Source organism: Salvelinus fontinalis, chromosome 18, assembly GCF_029448725.1.
Source record: "Salvelinus fontinalis isolate EN_2023a chromosome 18, ASM2944872v1, whole genome shotgun sequence".
Classification (NCBI taxonomy): domain Eukaryota; kingdom Metazoa; phylum Chordata; class Actinopteri; order Salmoniformes; family Salmonidae; genus Salvelinus; species Salvelinus fontinalis.
This window is the reverse complement of record NC_074682.1, coordinates 27,264,456-27,285,883: the sequence shown is the minus strand read 5'-3', so window position 1 is coordinate 27,285,883 and position 21,428 is coordinate 27,264,456. Positions and strand designations below refer to the sequence as shown.

At 42.3% G+C, this 21,428-nt stretch overlaps 1 protein-coding gene across 2 annotated transcripts in view; it reads left to right on the top strand.

Annotated features, from left to right (window-relative positions):
• Window positions 1-983: 983 nt before the first annotated feature.
• The window catches only part of LOC129815239 (protein bicaudal D homolog 2-like), a 38,256-nt gene continuing 17,811 nt past the window's right edge, over window positions 984-21,428 (top strand). The window contains exon 1 of one of the 2 annotated variants that reach the window (XR_008753402.1): window positions 984-1,534. Coding sequence is in view for 1 of the 2 variants with exons in the window: in XM_055868849.1 (XP_055724824.1) it covers window positions 1,295-1,534 (240 nt within the window). In the remaining variant the exon portion in view is untranslated. The remainder of the gene's footprint in view (window positions 1,535-21,428) is intronic. The other variant, XM_055868849.1, reaches the window with a different exon arrangement.

Sequence of the window (21,428 nt, the reverse complement as noted above, 5' to 3'; positions counted from 1 at the left end):
GCTGAAGAGTGGTACTGATTTGAGGAATGGATGCTAGCCCTGGTATTATAGCCAGGAAGGCGGGGCTTCCGAAGGCGGGCTCTGCATCCATTGGGATGATGGGCATCGTTTCAGTTTGCTTCAGGTGAAAATGATTGGTTATTGACTCCCCATAGTATGTTATACCTTGTTTCCTCCTTCAGGGAACAGTAGTTATATTCATAACTGTACGTTCCAGAGTAACCTCTTCAGGCAGCCTTCAAAAGGAGAGCCCATGGTCTATGTCCGTCTACATGGAACTCCTGAGGGGACACACCCTAGCGCTGGTATGTTTCATTGGCCCTGTCTGTCTAGTGCCATTCTACAGTCACCTGAACTCCCGTTACTGACCACAGACAGAACTCTACCATTCTTTTGAACACCACCACATACTGAACCCCTGTAACCGACCACAACAACAAACTCAATCATTATTTTTAATTAGTATATAAATCATCTCAAAATCATAATCTTGCCCTATGTTCTGATTTCAAATGAGTATAGTCATGTGGGAAATGACTCATGCTTACTTTTTTTGCACTGAGCTCTTTAATGCTATGATGTTCTGATGATGATATAACAATACAGAGAAGTAATTCTCTAGTAAGTACTGTAGCAGCAGAATAATTTAGTGTGAGTCGTCAGGCAAGCACAGATGGGCCATCACACAGATTAACCACATTGCACTTGTAATAACTCGATCATAACTGTACTGCAGTATCGTTTTAAATCCCTAGATGGCAGTCTTGTTAAAGAATCCGTGTTTCCAGGGGCCTGTAGGGGTTACCATTGACAGTAGGGTTTAACCATATGTTTCTTCCATAGACCGCGTTTAAGCGCTACGGCTCGTCAACTCCCGAAGGACCATGGTAGTTGAAGTCCATATGCTAAACAGTGGGCGTAGTCTTTCATCAAATCGTAATAGAAAAAAACTACATCTCCCATGGCGCACAATTGTAGACCTGAAACGCACCGTATTCCAAATCGACGATCTCCGTTTATTTAATTTCCTCTAGTGGCATGACGTAGGTGGGGGAGGAAGATAGAGATCGACTATGGAACGAGCTGAAGATGCAATCTTATAACGGTACCGGCTGATAGATAGCTGAACTTTTTGTTCACATCAAAAAAAGTGGAGGTCCCGACGAGACAGACAAAAACACAGCCATGCAGTTCAAATACAGAAGGCACTGATTTATTTGTATAGGATATTTTTCTGTGCTCCTTCAAGGGCTGGGTCCGTTATCGCTGTTGTTGGCGGAACCGGCTGGCCAAGATGTCTGTGGAGGAACAGGAATATCCCGAGGCGACTCTGGTGGCAGAGGCCGGGCCGCAGTGGTTTCGGGCCGAATTAGAGCGCCTATCCCGGGAGCTGAGCGAGACGACTCATGAGAAGATCCAGGCGGCGGAATACGGGCTGGCGGTGCTCGAAGAGAAGCAACAACTCAAACAGCGTTATGACGAGTTGGAGACCGAGTTCGAGACTGTTCGGCAGGAACTCGACCAACTGAAGGAGGTAGAGTGAGGTCACAACGTTCCATTGCTACAAATGTGTTCAATTTACTGTCAAAGCGCGGGTGTATTGTAACCGTTAACGGATACATTGTTTCTAACAAAGAGCAAATTAGGCACGTAGCCTACGTTTCTCATTCGATTCAGGCAGTGCTATGCTGCTTTGTTTCGAAAGTTTTTAATTAAATTCAGCTGTGATGTTGTTATAACCTAATCCTCAACACTTTATAGCCCACCCAGAATGCTCTCTGAACGATTGAATACGTTTGCTTGTTGACTCAAGTGGTAAACAAACACCACAAAGTTGTATTAGAAGTTACTTAGCCTACTTTGATAACAACATTAAAGTTGGCCTAGTGTGATAAAAGATAATGTTCAAAAAGACAGAACACTAACTTTAGGCAAGAGGGCAGATGTTTTCGGATGTATACAAACACATACATGTGAAATATGTGTCAAAATGTTATGTGTGAAAATATGGGTGCTATTTGAATATCTTTGTTAAAGTTATCATCTCTGCTTGACATTTATCAGCAGCAGCCTTCACAAGTCCCAACATGCTGTTGGTGTGACAGTGGAAATTGTTCTGGTGAAAGCAGTAAGTACTATATTTAAGCTAGTCAGGCTCATGCTGGCTCTGTCTCTGCTAGATAAGGGTTTCCCTCCCTCTGGCTTCTCAAATGGGAGAGAACAGCAACCAGGTTGTTTGGCAGTTTTTGATCAGCTCTGCCCTTATGCTTTAGCCTTTTTTTCAGAGAGACAATGGCCTCTATCTTGTGGACATACTCCTATATGTTACAGAAGAATCCTGTTGCAGTTGCTCCCTGCTTCATAGGAGCTAATACACATTGTTAAACAGGGCTGTACTCAATTGCCTCAATAACTAAATTGAGTCATTCTGTCTCTTGTGAGTCCAGAGGCCTTTCTAGGTCCAGCCCATATCCTTACAACGTTTAAGGGGATTTTAGTTACCCTGAAGCATGTGAATCCCTCTCAATCGCTTGCAGTATACTGAAGTAAACAGTTAGACTATGTCTTATATCTAAGAAAGAACATTCTCACAGAATTCTGACTATGGTGCTCTAGCAGAATGACAGCAAGCTCAGCCACACAACACAACTGGCTATCATGCTAACTTCACTAGCATTGTTTATGTTTACCTGATTATTTCTGTCTCTATCAAGAATAGCTAGTTTCTGTTGTCATTCATTTCAAGCATATTGATGGTAAATCCACTCCACTGAGCTCAGCCTCACTTTTGAACTTCATTGTGTGAGAGACAAAGAAGGGGAATGAAAGGACATGAGTTCCCAGGCCAAGCATCAAGCTTATGTGTCCCTTGTACGGTGCCTTCAGAAAGTATTCATACCACTTGAATTCAAAATTATTTTCACACCCATCTACACACAATACCCCATAATGACAAAGTGAAAATATGTTGTTGGAATGTATCTCATTCACATACTATCTCATTCACATACTGTGAATAATCACACCCCTGAGTATTGTAGAAGCACCTTTGGCAGTGATTACAGATTACAACTGATTACAGCAGTGATTACAGATTACAACTGATTACAGCAGTGATTACAGCGGTGAGTCTTCAAACTCAGTAACATGTTCAGGTCTGGCCATGGATTTTCAAGTAGATTTAAGTAAAAACTGTAACTCAGCAAATCAGGAACATTCACTGTCTTCTTGGTAAGCACCTCCAGTTTAGGTTTGGCCTTGTGTTTAGGTTATTGTCTTGTTGAAAGATTAATTAACCTCCCAATGTCTGGTGGAAAGCAGACTGAACCAGATTTTCCTTCTAGGATTTTGCCTGTGTTTAGCTCCGTTCCGGTAATTTTTTTCATAAACAAACTCCCCAGTTCTTAAAGATTACAAGCATACCCATAACATGCCATCAAGGACAACAACCACCCGATCCACTGCCCATAACATGCCTAGTGGTTAGAGCGTTGGGCCAGTAACCGAAAGGTTGCTAGATCGTTCTGCCCCTGAACAAGGCAGTTAACACACTGTTCCTATGCCATCATTGTAAATAAGAATTGTTTTTTTACTTACTTGCCTAGTTAAATAAAGGTTAAATAAAAATACAAAAATAAAACATGATTCAGCCACCACTATGCTTGAAAATATGGAGAGTTGTACTCAGTAATGTGTTGTATTGGATTTGCCCCAAACATAACACTTTTGTATTCAGGAAAAAAAGTTGCTTTGCCACTGTAAGGGGTGCGTAACCGGTGGCAGGGAAGTCAGACGCAGGAGAGCAGAACTTGGTAATAGCCCGAGCAGTTTAAAGGCAAAACCCACGGCTTAAAAATAACAAGACATTTGGGTACAAAACCCGTCGTGCACCAATCAACACGTGCATAAGCACTTACAATAAACAATCCCACACAAAGACATGTGGGGGAACAGAGGGTTAAATACACAACAAATGATTGAGGGAATTAAAACCAGATGTGAGGAAAAACAAGACAAAACACATGGAAAATGAAAAGTGGATCGATGATGGCTAGAAGAGCGGCGACGCCGAGCGCCGCCCGAACAAGGAGAGGACCCGACTTCGGCGGAAGTCGTGACAGCCACATTTTTTTGCAGTATTACTTTAGGGCATTGTTGAAAACAGGGTGCATCTTTTGTAAAAAAATAAATAAATCTGTACAGGCTTCCTTCTTTTCACTCTGTCAATTAGGTTAATATTGTGGAGTGACTACAATGTTGTTCATCCATCCTCAGTTTTCTCCTATCACAACCATTAAACTCTGTATCGGTTTTAAAGTCACCATTGGCCTCATGGTGAAATCCCTGAGTGCTTTCCTTAATCTCCAGCAACGGAGTTAGGAAGGATGCCTGTGTCTTTGTAGGTATTGATATACCATCCAAAGTGTAATTAATAACTTCACCATGCTCAAAGTAATATTCACTGTCTAATTTTTTTTTTACCCATCTACCAATCGGTGCCCTTCTTTGCGAGGCATTTGAAAACATCCCTGGTCTTTTTGGTTGAATCTGTTTTTGAAATTCACTGCTCGAAATGACTTTACAGATAATTGTATGTGTGAGGTACAGAGATAAGGTAGTCATTCACAAATCATGTTAAACACAATTATTGCACACAGAGTGAGTCTGTGGGGGTGAATACTTAGGAGTTGAATACTTAATTATTGACTCAAGACATTTCAGCTTTTCATTTTGTATTAACTTATAAACATTTCTAAAAACATAATACCACTTTGAAATTATGGGGTATTGTGTGTAGGTCAATGTTAAAAAAAATCTACGGCTGTAACACAATAAAATGTGGAAAAAGTAAATGGGTGTGAATACTTACTCTGAAGGCACTGTATTTTATTGTATTGTATTGTACATGTGTACACACACACACACACACACACACACACACACACACACACACACACACACACACACACACACACACACACACACACACACACACACACACACAACCTCTATCACTCCAGTATCCCTGCTCGTTGTAAATGTGGTGTTGGAACTGACCCTGTATATAGCTTCCTTCTTCTCGTGTTCTTATTTTTATTTGTTGTTTGTTTTTGTTCTAGCTTATGTTATTTTTAGTACTATATTGATTACTGTATTGTTGGGTTTAGAGCTGGCAAGAAAGGCATTTCACTGTACATGTGCATGTGATATTAAAACTTGAAACACAGAGCCACACACAGCCACACACAGCCATACACAGCCACACACAGCCACAGGACAACTATGTTATTTCTTATAGAGACACTTAATTGATTGGGTCAGTCATTGTTTGATTCAGTCATTGTTTGGATCCGTCATTGTTTGGTTCAGTTATTGTTTGGGTAATCCATTCAACTGTATGGCGCCGGCGGATAGGGCTGCCGTGCTTCTAGCTCTTAGGAAACTTTGCGGTATTTCGTTTTTTATGTGTTATTTTTTACATTATTAGCCCAGAAAAGTTTTGGTGTTATTACATACAGCCCGAGATAACTTTTGGATATCAGAGCGGCGGAAACTCACCAGCATTACCAGCATTACAATCAGGAAAACAACTTTCCCGAATTGGATCCTTTGTTTGTACCCCCCAGGGCAATTGAACTGATTCCAGAGGCTGAGCCAAAACACCACCGGTGGAAAAGAGGCACTCGGAGTGGTCTTCTAGTCCGACTCAGGAGGCGCGCACACCACCCACCACTTCCGAATATATTACTTGCTAAAGTTCAGTCTCTGGATAATAAAGTTGACAAGTTCAGGGCGAGGATTTCCTTCCAGAGAGACATCAGGGATTGCAACATACTCTGTTTCACGGAAACGTGGCTCTCTCGGGATATACTGTCTGAGTCCGTACAGCCAGTTGGGTTCTCAATTCATTGCGCAGATGGGAATAAATACCTCTCTGAGAAGAAGAAGGGCTGGGGTGTATGTTTCATGATTAACTACTCATGGTGGGATGGTGATAACATACAGGAACACTCAAAACTGAAAGCGCGAACCATCACATTTAACCATGGCAATTTGACTGGGAATATTGCCGAATATAAACAGTGTAGTTATTCCCTCCGCAAGGCAATCGAACAGGGAAAACGTCAGTATAGAGACAAAGTGGAGTCGCAATTCAACATCTCAGACACGAGACGTATGTGGCAGGGTTAACAGACAATCACGGACTACAAAGGGAAAACCAGACATGTCGCAGACACCAGCGTCTTGTTTCCGGACAAGCTAAACACCTTCTTCGACCGCTTTGAGGATAACACAGTGCCACCGACGCGGCCGCTACCAAGGCCTGTGGGCTCTCCTTCTCCGTGGCCAATGTGAATAAGACATTTAAGCATGTTAACCCTCACAAGGCTGCTGGCCCAGATGGCATCCCTTGCTGCGTCCTCAGAGCATGTGCAGACTAGCTGGCCAGAGTGTTTACAGATATATTCAATCTCTACCTATCACAGGCTACTGTCCCAACATGCTTCAAGATGTCCACCATTGTTCCCGTACCCAAGAAAGAAAAGGTAACTGAATGAAATGACTATCGCCCCTTAGCACTCACTTCTGTCATCATGAAGTGCTTTGAGAGACTATTCAAGGATCACCTCTACCTTACCTGCCACCCTAGACCCACTTCAATTAGCTTACCGCCCCAATAGATCCACAGACGATGCAATCGCACTGCACACTGCCCTATCCCATCTGGACAAGAAGAATACCTATGTAAGAATGCTGTTCATTGACTATAGCTCAAGAACATAGTACCCTCCAAGCTTATCATTAAGTTTGAGGCCATGGGACTGATCCCTGCCCTGTCCATCTGGGTCCTGAACTTCCTGACGGGCCGACCCCAGGTGGTGAAGGTAGGAAACAAAACCTCCACTTTGCTGATCTCCAAAACACTGGGGCCCCACGAGGATGCGTGCTCAGCCCCCTCCTGTACTCCATGTTCACCCATGACTGCGTGGCCATGCACGCTTCCAACTCAATCATCAAGTTTGCAGACAACACAACAGTAGTAGGCCTGATTACCAACAATGACGAGACAGCCTACAGGGAGGAGGTGAGGGGCCTGGGAGTGTGGTGGCAGGAAAATAACCTCTCACCCATTGTCAAAAAATTAAGGTGCTGATCGTGGACTACATGTAACAGCAGAGGGAGCATTCTTCTATCTAAAATCGACGGGACCACAGTGGACTAGGTGAAAAGCATCAAGTTCCTCGGCGTACTCATCACTGACGATCTGAAATTGTCCACTCACACAGACAGTGTGGTGAAGAAGGTGCAACAACGCCTCTTCAACCTCAGGAGGCTGAAGAAATTTGGCACCTAAAAGCCTCACAAACTTTTACAGATGCACAACTGAGAGCATCCTGTCAGGCTGACTGTCGATGCAATTGCCTGGTACGGCAAATGCACCGCCTGCAACCGCAAGGCTCTCCAGAGGGTGGTGCGGTCTGCCCAACGCATCACTGGGGGCAAGCTAACTGGCCTCCAGGACACAAAAAGATCATCAAGGACAACAACCACCGATCTACTGGCTGTTCACCCCGCTATCATCCAGAAGGCGAGGTCAGTACATGTGCATCAAAGCTGGGACCGAGAGACTGAAAGACAGCTTCTATCTCAAGGCCATCAGACTGTTAAATATCCACCACTAGCACATTAGAGGTTGCCTCCCTATATCCATAGACTTGAAATCACTGGCCACTTTAATAATGTTTACATATTTTGCATTACTCATCTCATATGTTGAACTGCATTCTAACCTATTCTACTGTATCGCTCTGACATTGCTTGTCCAAATATTTATATGTTCTTAATTCCATTCCTTTACTTTAGATTTGTGTGTATTGTTGTCAAATTTTTGGATATTACTTGTAAGATATTATTGCACCGTTGCAGCTAGAAACACAAGCATTTTGCTACACCCGCAATAACATCTGCTGAGCACGGGTATGTGACAAATAAAATGTGATTTAATTGAAAATATTTTGTAAACAGTCCTAAAAAAGGTCTAAATCTCCCACTGGGTTCTAAGATGGTTCATCCCTATCTCTCTCTGAGGAAGGTTTGTGGACTGGACCTAGGAGTATTGCGTGTTCCGAAACTCGGAAGTTTAGTTATTTGTGTAGAGCTCCCTATTGGTTGATTCTAGTAATTCAAGTGAAAAACTCAGAGCTCAACTAGTTTCCAAGTCGGACATTTCAGAGTTTCCTAGTTCCCACTAGCACGTGAACGCTGCATATGCTCGGAGCAGGGGGGGACTAAGACTTGGGGGATTAGTAGTAGAGGTCGACCGACCATATTCCTCCAAGATGGCGTAGCAGTCGGACGTGTGTTTGTCTTGTCTTGTCCCGCGTAAATAGTCCTCGTATTTTTTGTATACATTTCGTATATATTTTAATTTCACTTTCCATCTTGGAACTGAATATACATTCCCGCAACCCGCCTCACCCAATGTGGTACGGATCTGCTATTTTTTATACTTTAGAACCGTAACCCCAATCAGAAGCTAGCCAGATAACTAGCTACTAGCTAGTAGTCAGTTAGCCACTGCTGCGGTCTTCACCCTTAACTCGGACACCAGCCAGCTTCAGCTCGGGCCAATACCTGCCAGTCTGCAGGCGCGATATCAACCCAGAGAATATAGGACTGCTTTTTCTCTACCACATCACCGGATTCCTGACGCAAGCTCTGGACAATTACACCGGATAATCGTCGCTAGCTAGCTGCAACCAAGTGGCTACTACTGGCTAATACCTCTGTCCCGAAACAAGCACCAGTTAGCCTTGAGCTAGCCTCGAGCTAGGCCCATCTGCCGGCTTGCCGAAGAGGCCTACCAGCGAATTCTTGGGCTACAATACCTCTTTTGCCAATTGGACTGGACCCTTTATTGCCGACACGGAGCCCCGCCGATCCATCACGACTGGTCTGCCGACGTAATTGTCCGAGGTGGGTTCAACAGGCTTTTCCATTGCGACGTTTCTGAATACCCATCTGCTAATTATTAGCTGTCTTATCGGCTGCTATCTAAATAAATATACCGGACAATTTTTTTTTTTTTTTTTTTCCTGGGTCACTATATCTATTTTGCCAATTGGATCGATCCCCTCTACCACACGGAACCCCACTAATCTACCGACGGAAACGAACGAGGTGACAAAAAAAAAAAAAGACCTCCATCCTATGTTATCTTGCTACGGATAGCCAGCTACCCGGCCAGCTGTCTGGATCGCCGTGACCCCAACCAACCTCTACTCACTGGACCCTTATGATCACTCGATTTAAGCATGCCTCTCCTTAATGTAAATATGCCTTGTCCATTGCTGTTCTGGTTAGTGTTTATTGGCTTATTTCACTGTAGAGCCTCTAGCCCTGCTCACTATATATCCAACCTCTCAGTTCCACCACCCACATATGCGATGACATCACCTGGTTTCAATGATGTTTCTAGAGACTATATCTCTCTCATCATCACCCATTACCTAGGTTTACCTCCACTGTATTCACATCCTACCATACCTTTGTCTGTACATTATTCCTTGAAGCTATTTTATCGCCCCCAGAAACTTCCTTTTACTCTCTGTTCTAGACGTTCTAAACGACCAATTCTCATAGCTTTTAGCCGTACCCTTATCCTACTCCTCCTCTGTTCCTCTGGTGATGTAGAGGTGAATCCAGGCCCTGCAGTACCGAGCTCCACTCCTATTCCCCAGGCGCTCTCTTTTGATGACTTCTGTAACCGTAATAGCCTTGGTTTCATGCATGTTAACATTAGAAGCCTCCTCCCTAAGTTTGTTTTGTTCACTGCTTTAGCACACTCTGCCAACCCAGATGTTTTAGCCGTGTCTGAATCCTGGCTTAGGAAGACCACCAAAAATTCTGACATTTTCATCCCTAACTACAAGATTTTCAGACAAGATAGAACGGCCAAAGGGGGCGGTGTTGCAATCTACTGCAAGGATTGCCTGCAGAGTTCTGTTTTACCATCCAGGTCTGTTCCGAAACAATTTGAACTCCTACTTTTAAAAATCCACCTCTCTAAAAACAAGTCTCTCACTGTTGCCGCCTGCTATAGACCACCCTCTGCCCCCAGCTGTGCTCTGGACACCATATGTGAACTGATTGCCCCCCATCTATCTTCAGAGCTTGTGCTGCTAGGCGAACTAAATTGGAACATGCTTAACACCCCAGCCATCCTACAATCTAAGCTTGATGCCCTCAATCTCACACAAATTATCAATGAACCTACCAGGTATCACCGCAATTCCGTAAACACGGGTACCCTCATAGACATCATCCTAACCAACTTGCCCTCCAAATACACCTCTGCTGTTTTCAACCAAGATCTCAGCGATCACTGCCTCATTGCCTGTATCCGTAATGGGTCAGCGATCAAACGACCTCCACTCATCACTGTCAAACGCTCCCTGAAACACTTCAGCGAGCAGGCCTTTCTAATCGACCTGGCCGAGGTATCCTGGAAGGATATTGATCTCATCCCGTCAGTAGAGGATGCCTGGATATTTTTTTAAAATGCCTTCCTCACCATCTTGAATAAGCATGCCCCATTCAAGAAATTTAGAACCAGGAACAGATATAGCCCTTGGTTCTCTCCTGACCTGACTGCCCTTAACCAACAGAAAAACATCCTATGGCGTTCTGCATTAGCATCGAACAGCCCCCGTGATATGCAACTTTTCAGGGAAGCTAGAAACCAGTATACACAGGCAGTTAGAAAAGCCAAGGCTAGTTTTTTCAAGCAGAAATTTGCTTCCTGCAACACAAACTCAAAAAAGTTCTGGGACACTGTAAAGTCCATGGAGAATAAGAACACCTCCTCCCAGCTTCCAACTGCACTGAAGATAGGAAATACTGTCATCACCGACAAATCCATTATAATTGAGAATTTCAATAAGCATTTTTCTACGGCTGGCCATGCTTTCCACCTGGCTACCCCTACCCCGGTCAACAGCACTGCCCTCCCCTCTGCTACTCGCCCAAGCCTTCCCCATTTCTCTTTCTCCCAAATACAGTCAGCTGATGTTCTGAAAGAGCTGCAAAATCTGGACCCTTACAAATCAGCCGGGCTAGATAATCTGGACCCTTTCTTTCTAAAACTATCTGCTGAAATTGTTGCCACCCCTATTACCAGCCTTTTCAACCTCTCTTTCGTGTCGTCTGAGATTCCCAAAGATTGGAAAGTAGCTGCGGTTATCCCCCTGTTCAAAGGGGGAGACACTCTAGACCCAAACTGCTACAGACCTATATCTATCCTACCCTGCCTTTCTAAGGTCTTCGAAAGCCAAGTCAACAAACAGATTACCGACCATCTCGAATCCCACCATACCTTCTCCGCTATGCAATCTGGTTTCAGAGCTGGTCATGGGTGCACCTCAGCCACGCTCAAGGTCATAAACGATATCTTAACCGCTATCGATAGGAAACAGTACTGTGCAGCCATATTCATTGACCTGGCCAAGGCTTTTGACTCTGTCAATCACCACATCCTCATCGGCAGACTCGACAGCCTTGGTTTCTCTAATGATTGCCTCGCCTGGTTCACCAACTACTTCTCTGATCGAGTTCAGTGTGTCAAATCGGAGGGTCTGTTGTCCGGACCTCTGGCAGTCTCTATGGGGGTGCCACAGGGTTCAATTCTTGGACCGACTCTCTTCTCTGTATACATCAATGATGTCGCTCTTGCTGCTGGTGAGTCTCTGATCCACCTCTACGCAGACGACACTATTCTGTATACTTCTGGCCCTTCTCTTGACACTGTGTTAACAACCCTCCAGGCGAGCTTCAATGCCATACAACTCTCCTTCCGTGGCCTCCAATTGCTCTTAAATACAAGTAAAACTAAATGCATGCTCTTCAACCGATCGCTGCCTGCACCTGCCCGCCTGTCCAGCATCACTACTCTGGACGGCTCTGACTTAGAATATGTGGACAACTACAAATACCTAGGTGTCTGGTTAGACAGTAAACTCTCCTTCCAGACTCACATCAAGCATCTCCAATCCAAAGTTAAATCTAGAATCGGCTTCCTATTCCGCAACAAAGCATCCTTCACTCATGCTGCCAAACATACCCTTGTAAAACTGACCATCCTACCAATCCTCGACTTCGGTGATGTCATTTACAAAATAGCCTCCAAAACCCTACTCAATAAATTGGATGCAGTCTATCACAGTGCCATCCGTTTTGTCACCAAAGCCCCATATACTACCCACCACTGCGACCTGTACGCTCTCGTTGGCTGGCCCTCGCTTCACACTCGTCGCCAAACCCACTGGCTCCAGGTCATCTACAAGACCCTGCTAGGTAAAGTCCCCCCTTATCTCAGCTCGCTGGTCACCATAGCAACGCCCACCCGTAGCACGCGCTCCAGCAGGTATATCTCTCTGGTCACCCCCAAAACCAATTCTTCCTTTGGCCGCCTCTCCTTCCAGTTCTCTGCTGCCAATGACTGGAACGAACTACAAAAATCTCTGAAACTGGAAACACTTATCTCCCTCACTAGCTTTAAGCACCAGCTGTCAGAGCAGCTCATAGATTACTGCACCTGTACATAGCCCATCTATAATTTAGCCCAAACAACTACCTCTTTACCTACTGTATTTATTTATTTTGCTCCTTTGCACCCCATTATTTCTATCTCTACTTTGCACCTTCTTCCACTGCAAACCAACCATTCCAGTGTTATTTTTTACTTGCTATATTGTATTTACTTCGCCACCATGGCCTTTTTATATTTTTATTTATTTATATATATATTTTGTTTGCCTTCACCTCCCTTATCTCACCTCACTTGCTCATATTGTATATAGACTTATTTTTCACTGTATTATTGACTGTATGTTTGTTTTACTCCATGTGTAACTATGTGTTGTTGTATGTGTCGAACTGCTTTGCTTTATCTTGGCCAGGTCGCAATTGTAAATGAGAACGTGTTCTCAATTTGCCTACCTGGTTAAATAAAGGTGAAATAAATAAAACAATTAATCGGAATGGCAGATTAATTAGGGCCGATTTCAAGTTTTCATAACAATCGGAAATCGGTATTTTTGGACACCGATTTGGCCGATTTTTATTATTTTTAGACTTTTTTTTTACACCTTTATTTAATTACGCAAGCAGTTAAGAACACATTCTTATTTTCAATGACGGCCTAGGAATGGTGGGTTAACTGCCTTGTTCAGGGGCAGAACAACAGATTTTTACCTTGTCAGCTCGGGGATTCAATCTTGCAACCTTACAGTTTACTAGTCCAACGCTCTAACCACCTGCTTTACTACATTGCACTCCACGAGGAGCCTGCCTGTTATGCGAATGCAGTAAGAAGCCAAGGTAAGTTGCTAGCTAGCATTAAACTTATCTTATAAAAAACAATCAATCAATCATAATCACTAGTTAACTACACATGGTTGATGATATTACTAGTTTATCTATTGTGTCCTGCGTTGCAAATAATAGATGCAGTGCGCATTCGCGAAAAAGGACTGTCGTTGCTCCAACGTGTACCTAACCATAAACATCAATGCCTTTCTTAAAATCAATACACAAGTATATATTTTTAAACCTGCATATTTAGTTAATATTGCCTGCTAACATTAATTTATTTTAACTAGGGAAATTGTGTCACTTCTCTTGCAACAGAGTCAGGGTGTATGCAGCAGTTTGCGCCGCCTGGCTCATTGCGAACTGTGTGAAGACTATTTCTTCCTAACAAAGACAGCCAACTTTGCCAAACGGGGGATGATTTAACAAAAGCGCATTTGCGAAAAAAGCACAATCGTTGCACGACTGTACCTAACCATAAACATCAATGCCTTTCTTAAAATCAATACACAGAAGTATATATTTTTAAACCTGCATATTTAGCTAAAAGAAATCCAGGTTAGCAGGCAATATTAACCAGGTGAAATTGTGTCACTTCTCTTGCGTTCATTGCACGCAGAGTCAGGGTATATGCAACAGTTTGGGCCGCCTGGCTCGTTGCGAACTAATTTGCCCGAATTTTACGTAATTATGACATAACATTGAAGGTTGTGCAATGTAACAGGAATATTTAGACATGGATGCCACCCGTTAGATAAAATACGGAACGGTTCCGTATTTCACTGAAAGAATAAACGTTTTGTTTTCAAGATGATAGTTTACGGATTTGACCATATTAATGACCTACGGCTCATATTTCTGTGTATTATTATGTTATAATTAAGTCTATGATTTGATAGAGCAGTCTGACTGAGCGGTGGTAGGCAGCAGCAGGCTCGTAAGCATTCATTCAAACAGCACTTTCGTGCGTTTTGCCAGCAGCTCTTCACAATACTTCAAGCATTGCGCTGTTTATGACTTCAAGCCTATCAACTCCCGAGATTAGGCTGGTGTAACTGATGTGAAATGGCTAGCTAGTTAGCGGGGTGCGCACTAATATCTTTTCAAATGTCACTCGCTCTGAGACTTGGAGTAGTTGTTCCCCTTGCTCTGCATGGGTAACGCTGCTTCGAGGGTGGCTGTTGTCGATGTGTTCCTGGTTCGAGCCCAGGTAGGAGCGAGGAGAGGGACGTAAGCTTTACTATTACACTGGCAATACTAAAGTGCCTATAAGAACATCCAAAGGTCAAAGGTATATGAAATACAAATCGTATATGTAACAATTGTTCTCCTCCTCGTCTGAGGAGGAGCATGGATCGGACCAATATGCAGCGTGTTGTGAAGACATAACGAATTTATTTAATAAGGACGAAAAAACACTTAATAAACTACAAAACAATAAACGACGTTACAAGACCTGAACATGTGAACTTACATATAACGAAGAACGCACAAACAGGATCAGACTAAACAAACGAAAAAGTCCCGTGTGGTACAAACACTGACACGGAAAACAATCACCCACAAATAAACAGTGTGAACAGCCTACCTTAATATGGTTTTCAATCAGAGGAAACGTCAAACACCTGCCCCTGATTGAGAACCATATAAGGCTAAATAACAATGAACCTAAACATAGAAACAAATAACATAGACTGCCCACCCAGCTCACGTCCTGACCAACTAAACAAAGCTAAACAAAGGAAAATAAGGTCAGGAACGTGACAGTATAGAGAGAAATAGTCCTATAATTCCTATAATAACTACAATCTAAAACCTCTTACCTGGGAATATTGAAGACTCATGTTAAAAGGAACCACCAGCTTTCATATGTTCTCATGTTCTGAGCAAGGAACTTAAACGTTAGCTTTCTTACATGGCACATATTGCACTTTTACTTTCTTCTCCAGCACTTTGTTTTTGCATTATTTCAACCAAATTGAACATCTTTCATTATTTATTTGAGGCTAAATTGATTTTATTGATGTATTATATTAAGTTAAAATAAGTGTTCATTCAGTATTTTTGTAATTGCCATTATTACAAATACATTTTAAAAAATCGGCCGATTATTCGGTATCGGCTTTTTTGGTCCTCCAATAATCGGTAGTGGTATCAGCTTGAAAAATCATAATCGGTCGACCTCTAATTAGTAGTATCATTGAGAAAGGATATATTTTTGTTCTCAGTAGCTAGGACTAGCATCAGAGAGAATTGGGCCACCATTAAACTCATATCTCTACTGATTGAACAACATCAGAATGAAAATATATGTATTTATTCAGATAGCCCTACGTTCGCTACATACTCCGAGTTGTTGTTTGTAAAAACAGACATAGGAGTTTGACAGAGAGAGAGATGCATCAGATGGGATAGGTATAACCAAGGCAAGCTAGTAGGCTCACCACATTCCTGTTACACACATTCTCACACTAACACCCTCTTATTCATGGAATTCCCAGGTCAGCAAAACCTTAGCTTAGTTAACACAGTAATTACATGTTTATTTGCTGACCTTTACGTGAACCGCTTACAGTACATCTGTGTGGGATTGTCTGTTCCTGTGAAGCCGACGTCACGCACACACATGCACACACACACACTGAGCGCTTGTTACGTACGTGGACATGGGGTCAGACAGAGGCTTAGACACAGGTGGAGGTAGTTAACACTAAGCTCCTCATGTCTCCGACGGGCCTCCCGCCTCGCTTCAACTCTACTGCGCCAAACACACTTCAGGAACTATTAGACAGTGCAAAACAGGCCTAGCGGTGGTCCAACCAGGATTTCTGGAAAACCTGGGAGTTTTGGGAAAGTTACTTTTGCAACCCTACCAGAAACTATGGGACAGTGCAACAACAGTCCTCTAATCAATGACAATCCTTTTATGTTTATATGTATTTCCTTTTGGCCTTATTCTTTAATCAATTATCACATATCTGATCTGGAGTCCATCACATGACATGTCAGAGAGTGTCCAAAAAAGCAACACAGGAGTGACATACTGTAGATCTGATCTCAAGAACAGGTGATTGTATGACTGTCTGTATTTTGTCCACTGAAGGCATGTGGCCTATAATTATGTGAAAGTCTGTATTGTAATTATGACTTATAGTTCACTACAGTTAAACAACAGTGTTGTCACAGTTCCTCAGGGAGAGGGGGCTGTATACAGTAACACTGTTTGTTCAGTAAGGCCTCTTCTGTTCATCAGTAAATTATGTTATGTTTAATGCACAAATGGAATAATTTCATTCATAATTTGAACTTGTATGTCATTATTTGAAACGGAAATGAATGCAAATGGCATTTTTCTGTTGTTGTGACACTCCCTTCTAATGCAGCCTGTGATCATCATAGAGGGGATCAGAAGGCACGTCCATGCTCCAGAGAGTAGCTCATTGCCAAAACGGTTCAAATGCTAGAGCCAAATTCATAGGAAGAAAATGAATTCAACATGCCACATTGGCTTCAGAAACCTTCTGCTGGCTTCAGAAGTTTCTGTTTACCACAGTGAGTGTTTGATTCTATCTGTTCTCCTATACGTTTCCTGTCAGGATAAGGACCAGGTTTTGAATCTAAATTGAAAGAACTCAATTTGAAAACTGAATCTGTATGTATTTTAGAAGTTGAATATAGGAAACTTTGGTAACACTTTACTTGACTGTCATAATATGTCATAACGGCTGACATAACTTGTCAAAACCTGTAATAATATGGTCAAAACCCTGTCATGACACATATATTTAGACCTGTTGTGACATGTAATGCATTATTTCATGGCTGGTTATGACACCAACATAAGAGTGTCAAAACCCACAAAACCTACCACACAAGACAGAACATTCCATTACACCATAGCCTACTTGTCAACAGTAAGTTTGTTATATTTTCTGAAATTGACCATATTAAATTATCATTGTAATTGCACACACAGTTATATCAGACATGCAGCTACCCCAATGCACTTTTGCTGTTGTCTAGGATGAATGCAGGAGCAGATTTTAGGAGCAGGACAAGACACCCTATTTTTGACTGATGATTGACATAAGGGCATGTACAGTACTTGATAGGCCTATCTGGCTTATATGTTTATGATGATCATAATACTTCTTGACAGTGTCATAAAGTGTATTTTCTTAGTCCAAGTAAAGTGACACAGGATGGTCATAATGCTTCATGACAGTGTCATAAAGTGTATTTTCCTTTATTTAAAATAAGATGGGGAAAAACATGACTGTGAAGAATGAATTACAACAACAATAAAGGACTTAAGAAACCAATTTTCAAACAAAAGGAAACTTATGTTCAGTTGAAGTCGGAAGTTTACATACATTTAGGTTGGAGTCATTAAAACTATTTTTTCAACCACTCCACAAATTTCTTGTTAAAAAACTATAGTTTTGGCAAGTCGGTTAGTACATCTACTTTGTGCATGACACAAGTCATTTTTCCAACAATTGTTTACGGACAGATTATTTCACTTATAATTCACTATATCATAATTCCAGTGGGTCAGAAGTTTACATACACTAAGTTGACTGTGCCTTTAAACAGCTTGGAAAATTCCAGAAAATGGTGTCATGGCTTCAGAAGCTTCTGATAGGCTAATTGACATAATTTGAGTCAATTGGAGGTGTACCTGTGGATGTATTTCAAGGCCTACCTTCAAACTCAGTGCCTCTTTGCTTGAGGCACTGAGTTTGAAGGTATCTTTTGGCAAACTTCAAGCAGGCTGTTATGTGCCTTTTACTGACAAGTGGCTTCTGTCTTGCCACTCTACCATAAAGGCCTGATTGGTGGAGTGCTACAGAGATGGTTGTCCTTCTGTAAGTTTCTTCCATCTCTACAGAGGAACTCTATAGTGCTGTTAGTGGCCATCAGGTTCTTGATCACCTCCCTGACCAAGGCCCCTCTCCCACTGATTGCTCTGGTTGACCGGGCGGCCAGCTCTAGAAAGAGTCTTGGTGGTTCCAAACTTCTTCCATTTAAGAATGATCAATGCCACTGTGCCGATGAAAAACATCCCCACAGCCTGATGCCATGGGGATGATGTTCTCGGGTGATGAGAGGTGTTGGGTTTGCGCCAGACATAGCGTTTTCCATGATGGCCAAAAAGCTCAATTTTAGTCTCATCTGACTAGAGTACCTTCTTCCATATGTTTGGGGAGTCTCCCACATGCCTTTTGGCGAACACCAAACATGTTTGCTTATTTTCTTCTGGCCACTATTCCGTAAAGCCCAGCTCCGTGGAGTGTACGGCTTAAAGTGGTCCTGTGGACAGATACTCCAATCTCCACTGTGGAGCTTTGCAGCTCCTTCAGGGCTATGTCTCTTTGTTGCCTCTCTGATTAATGCCCTCCTTGCCTGGTCTGTGAGTTTTGGTGGGCGGTCCTCTCTTGGCAGGTTTGTTGTGGTGCCATATTCTTTCCATTTTTTAATAATGGATTTAATGGTGCTCCGTGGGATGTTCAAAGTTTCGTATATTTTTTTATAACCCAACCCTGATCGGTACTTCTCCAACAACTTTGTCCCTGACCTGTTTGGAGAGCTCCCTGGTCTTCATAGTGCCACCTGCTTGGTGGTGCCCCTTGCTTAGTGGTGTTGCAGACTCTGGGGCCTTTCAGAACAGATGTATATATACTAAGATCATGTGACAGATCATGTGACACTTAGATTGCATACAGGTGGACTTTATTTAACTAATTATGTGACTTCTGGAGGTAATTGGTTGCACCAGATCTTACCACCCTGCATACCACTGCTGGCTTGCTTCTGAAGCTAAGCAGGGTTGGTCCTGGTCAGTCCCTGGATGGGAGACCAGATGCTGCTGGAAGTGGTATTGGAGGGCCAGTAGGAGGCACTCTTTCCTCTGGTCTAATAAAATATCCCAATGCCCCAGGGCAGTGATTGGGGACACTGCCCTGTGTGTAGGGTGCCGTCTTTCGGATGGGATGTTAAACGGGTGTCCTGACTCTGAGGTCATTAAAGATCCCATGGCACTTATCGTAAGAGTAGGGGTGTTAACCCCGGTGTCCTGGCTAAATTCCCAATCTGGCCCTCAAACCATCATGGTCACCTAATAATCCCCAGTTTACAATTGGCTCATTCATCCCCCTCCTCTCCCCTGTAACTATTCCCCAGGTCGTTGCTGCAAATGAGAACGTGTTCTCAGTCAACTTACCTGGTAAAATAAAATAAATAAAAAATTTAGGGGCTTCGTAGCAAAGGGGGTGAATACATATGCACGCACCACTTTTCTTTTTTTCTTATCTTTAAAAAAAAAAAAAAAAAACTTATTTTTTTCATTTCACTTCACCAATTTGGACTGTTTTGTGTTTGTCCATTACATGAAATCCAAATAAAAATCAATTTAAATTACAGGTTGTAATGCAACAAAATAGGAAAAATGCCAAGGGGGTGAATACTTTTGCAAGGCACTGTAGACAGGTCTGTGCCTTTCCAAATCATATCCAATCAATTGAATTTACCACAGGTGGACTTAATCAAGTTGTAGAAACATCTCAAGGATGATTAACGGAAACAGGATGCACCTCAGCTCAATTTCAAGTCTTGTATCAAAGGGTCTGAATACTTATGTAAATAAGGTATTTACGTTGGGTTTTTTTGCAAAGAAAATCTAAAAACCTGTTTTCACTTTATGTGAACATTATGGGGTATTGTGTAGATTGATGAGATGTATTTATTTTTTTATCTATTTTAGAATAAGGCTGTAACAACAAAATGTGGAAAAAGTCAAGGGTTCTGAATACTTTCCGAAGGCACTGTAAGCAGCACGTGAGTTTCAAGTTTGAGGAAGATAATTTTCACCATAAAATTACATGCATAATCACATTTGTGGTCACTTTTCCCGCTAATGAAACATTCGTGCTTATAGCCTACTGCCATGTGAGCATTGCTGGCTTATAATGTGAAGAAAATGCCTAATTGTTTATCAACATTTTAAGCTACGTTCTGATCTGTTGCGTCAGCCATATTGTGTAAAAAAATATATTTTATTTATTTCTTGCACAGAATAGAACAGGTAACCTTTTGTACTATGGGGGATAGTAAATTGACATAGGCAAGTGCTTTTGCTTCGTTAGGCCTACACACCTTGTTGGCTGACGAAAAGTAATTATGGACAGCTCTTCCAATATTTTCATAATGCATCTTGCAATTCGCTGAGGCCACGCGCAGTTGCGTCCTCTGTGACTGTCTTCACTTGTAGCCTGTGAGAAAGACCCGATCACGTGATGAAGAGCCATGTGAGTGAGAGGCATATCGGATTGCGCAGCACTCAGGGAGAAGGGCACAACGCAGCACTCTGGGCCACAGAAGGCATGGATTTTTTTAGGGTGCATTACGGCCACAAAGGGGATGCCGCTGTGAAGTTCGAGGCATTATCAAGTGATTGTCAAATTGGGAAGGAGAGACGATTGAAGTGTGTACAGCCTGCGCAAAAAAAAACAAATCAGAGATCATGCCTTTCAAGCAACTTTTTTGAAATCATCATTATGGTCTCATCATGCTGCCTTAGAGTGTATTAAAAATCAAAACATATAGCCGAATGTTTGTAAAACAACTAAAGTTACATTAATAACTCTAAATTAAGCATATAGGAATACCTATTTCTTTGTTAACTGCTCAACACAGAATAGCCGCATGTGCGCACTCCCTCAAATCGTTTGTATTCTTTATACTTTATACTATTAAATAATGCCACAGAATTCTTAGCAAATCTTGTCTGCTAAATGAACTAGTGTAGCCATTTTGCGTAGCCATATCAGGACCTAACATAAGGAGAAATCAGAGTATTGTCGTGTCTTTGGCTATGCCGGATTAAGTGATATGACATGCTATTCTATAAAATCCTCTGTAAAACTCTTAAAGACCTAGTAATATTTTACATCAATAGCAGTCAATATTAATCGTCACCTTATTTCAGTCTCATCTGAAAGTAAATTCTTTCATCTGAAAGTAAATTCTTGGTTATCTTCACAAACCCTGGCTAACAA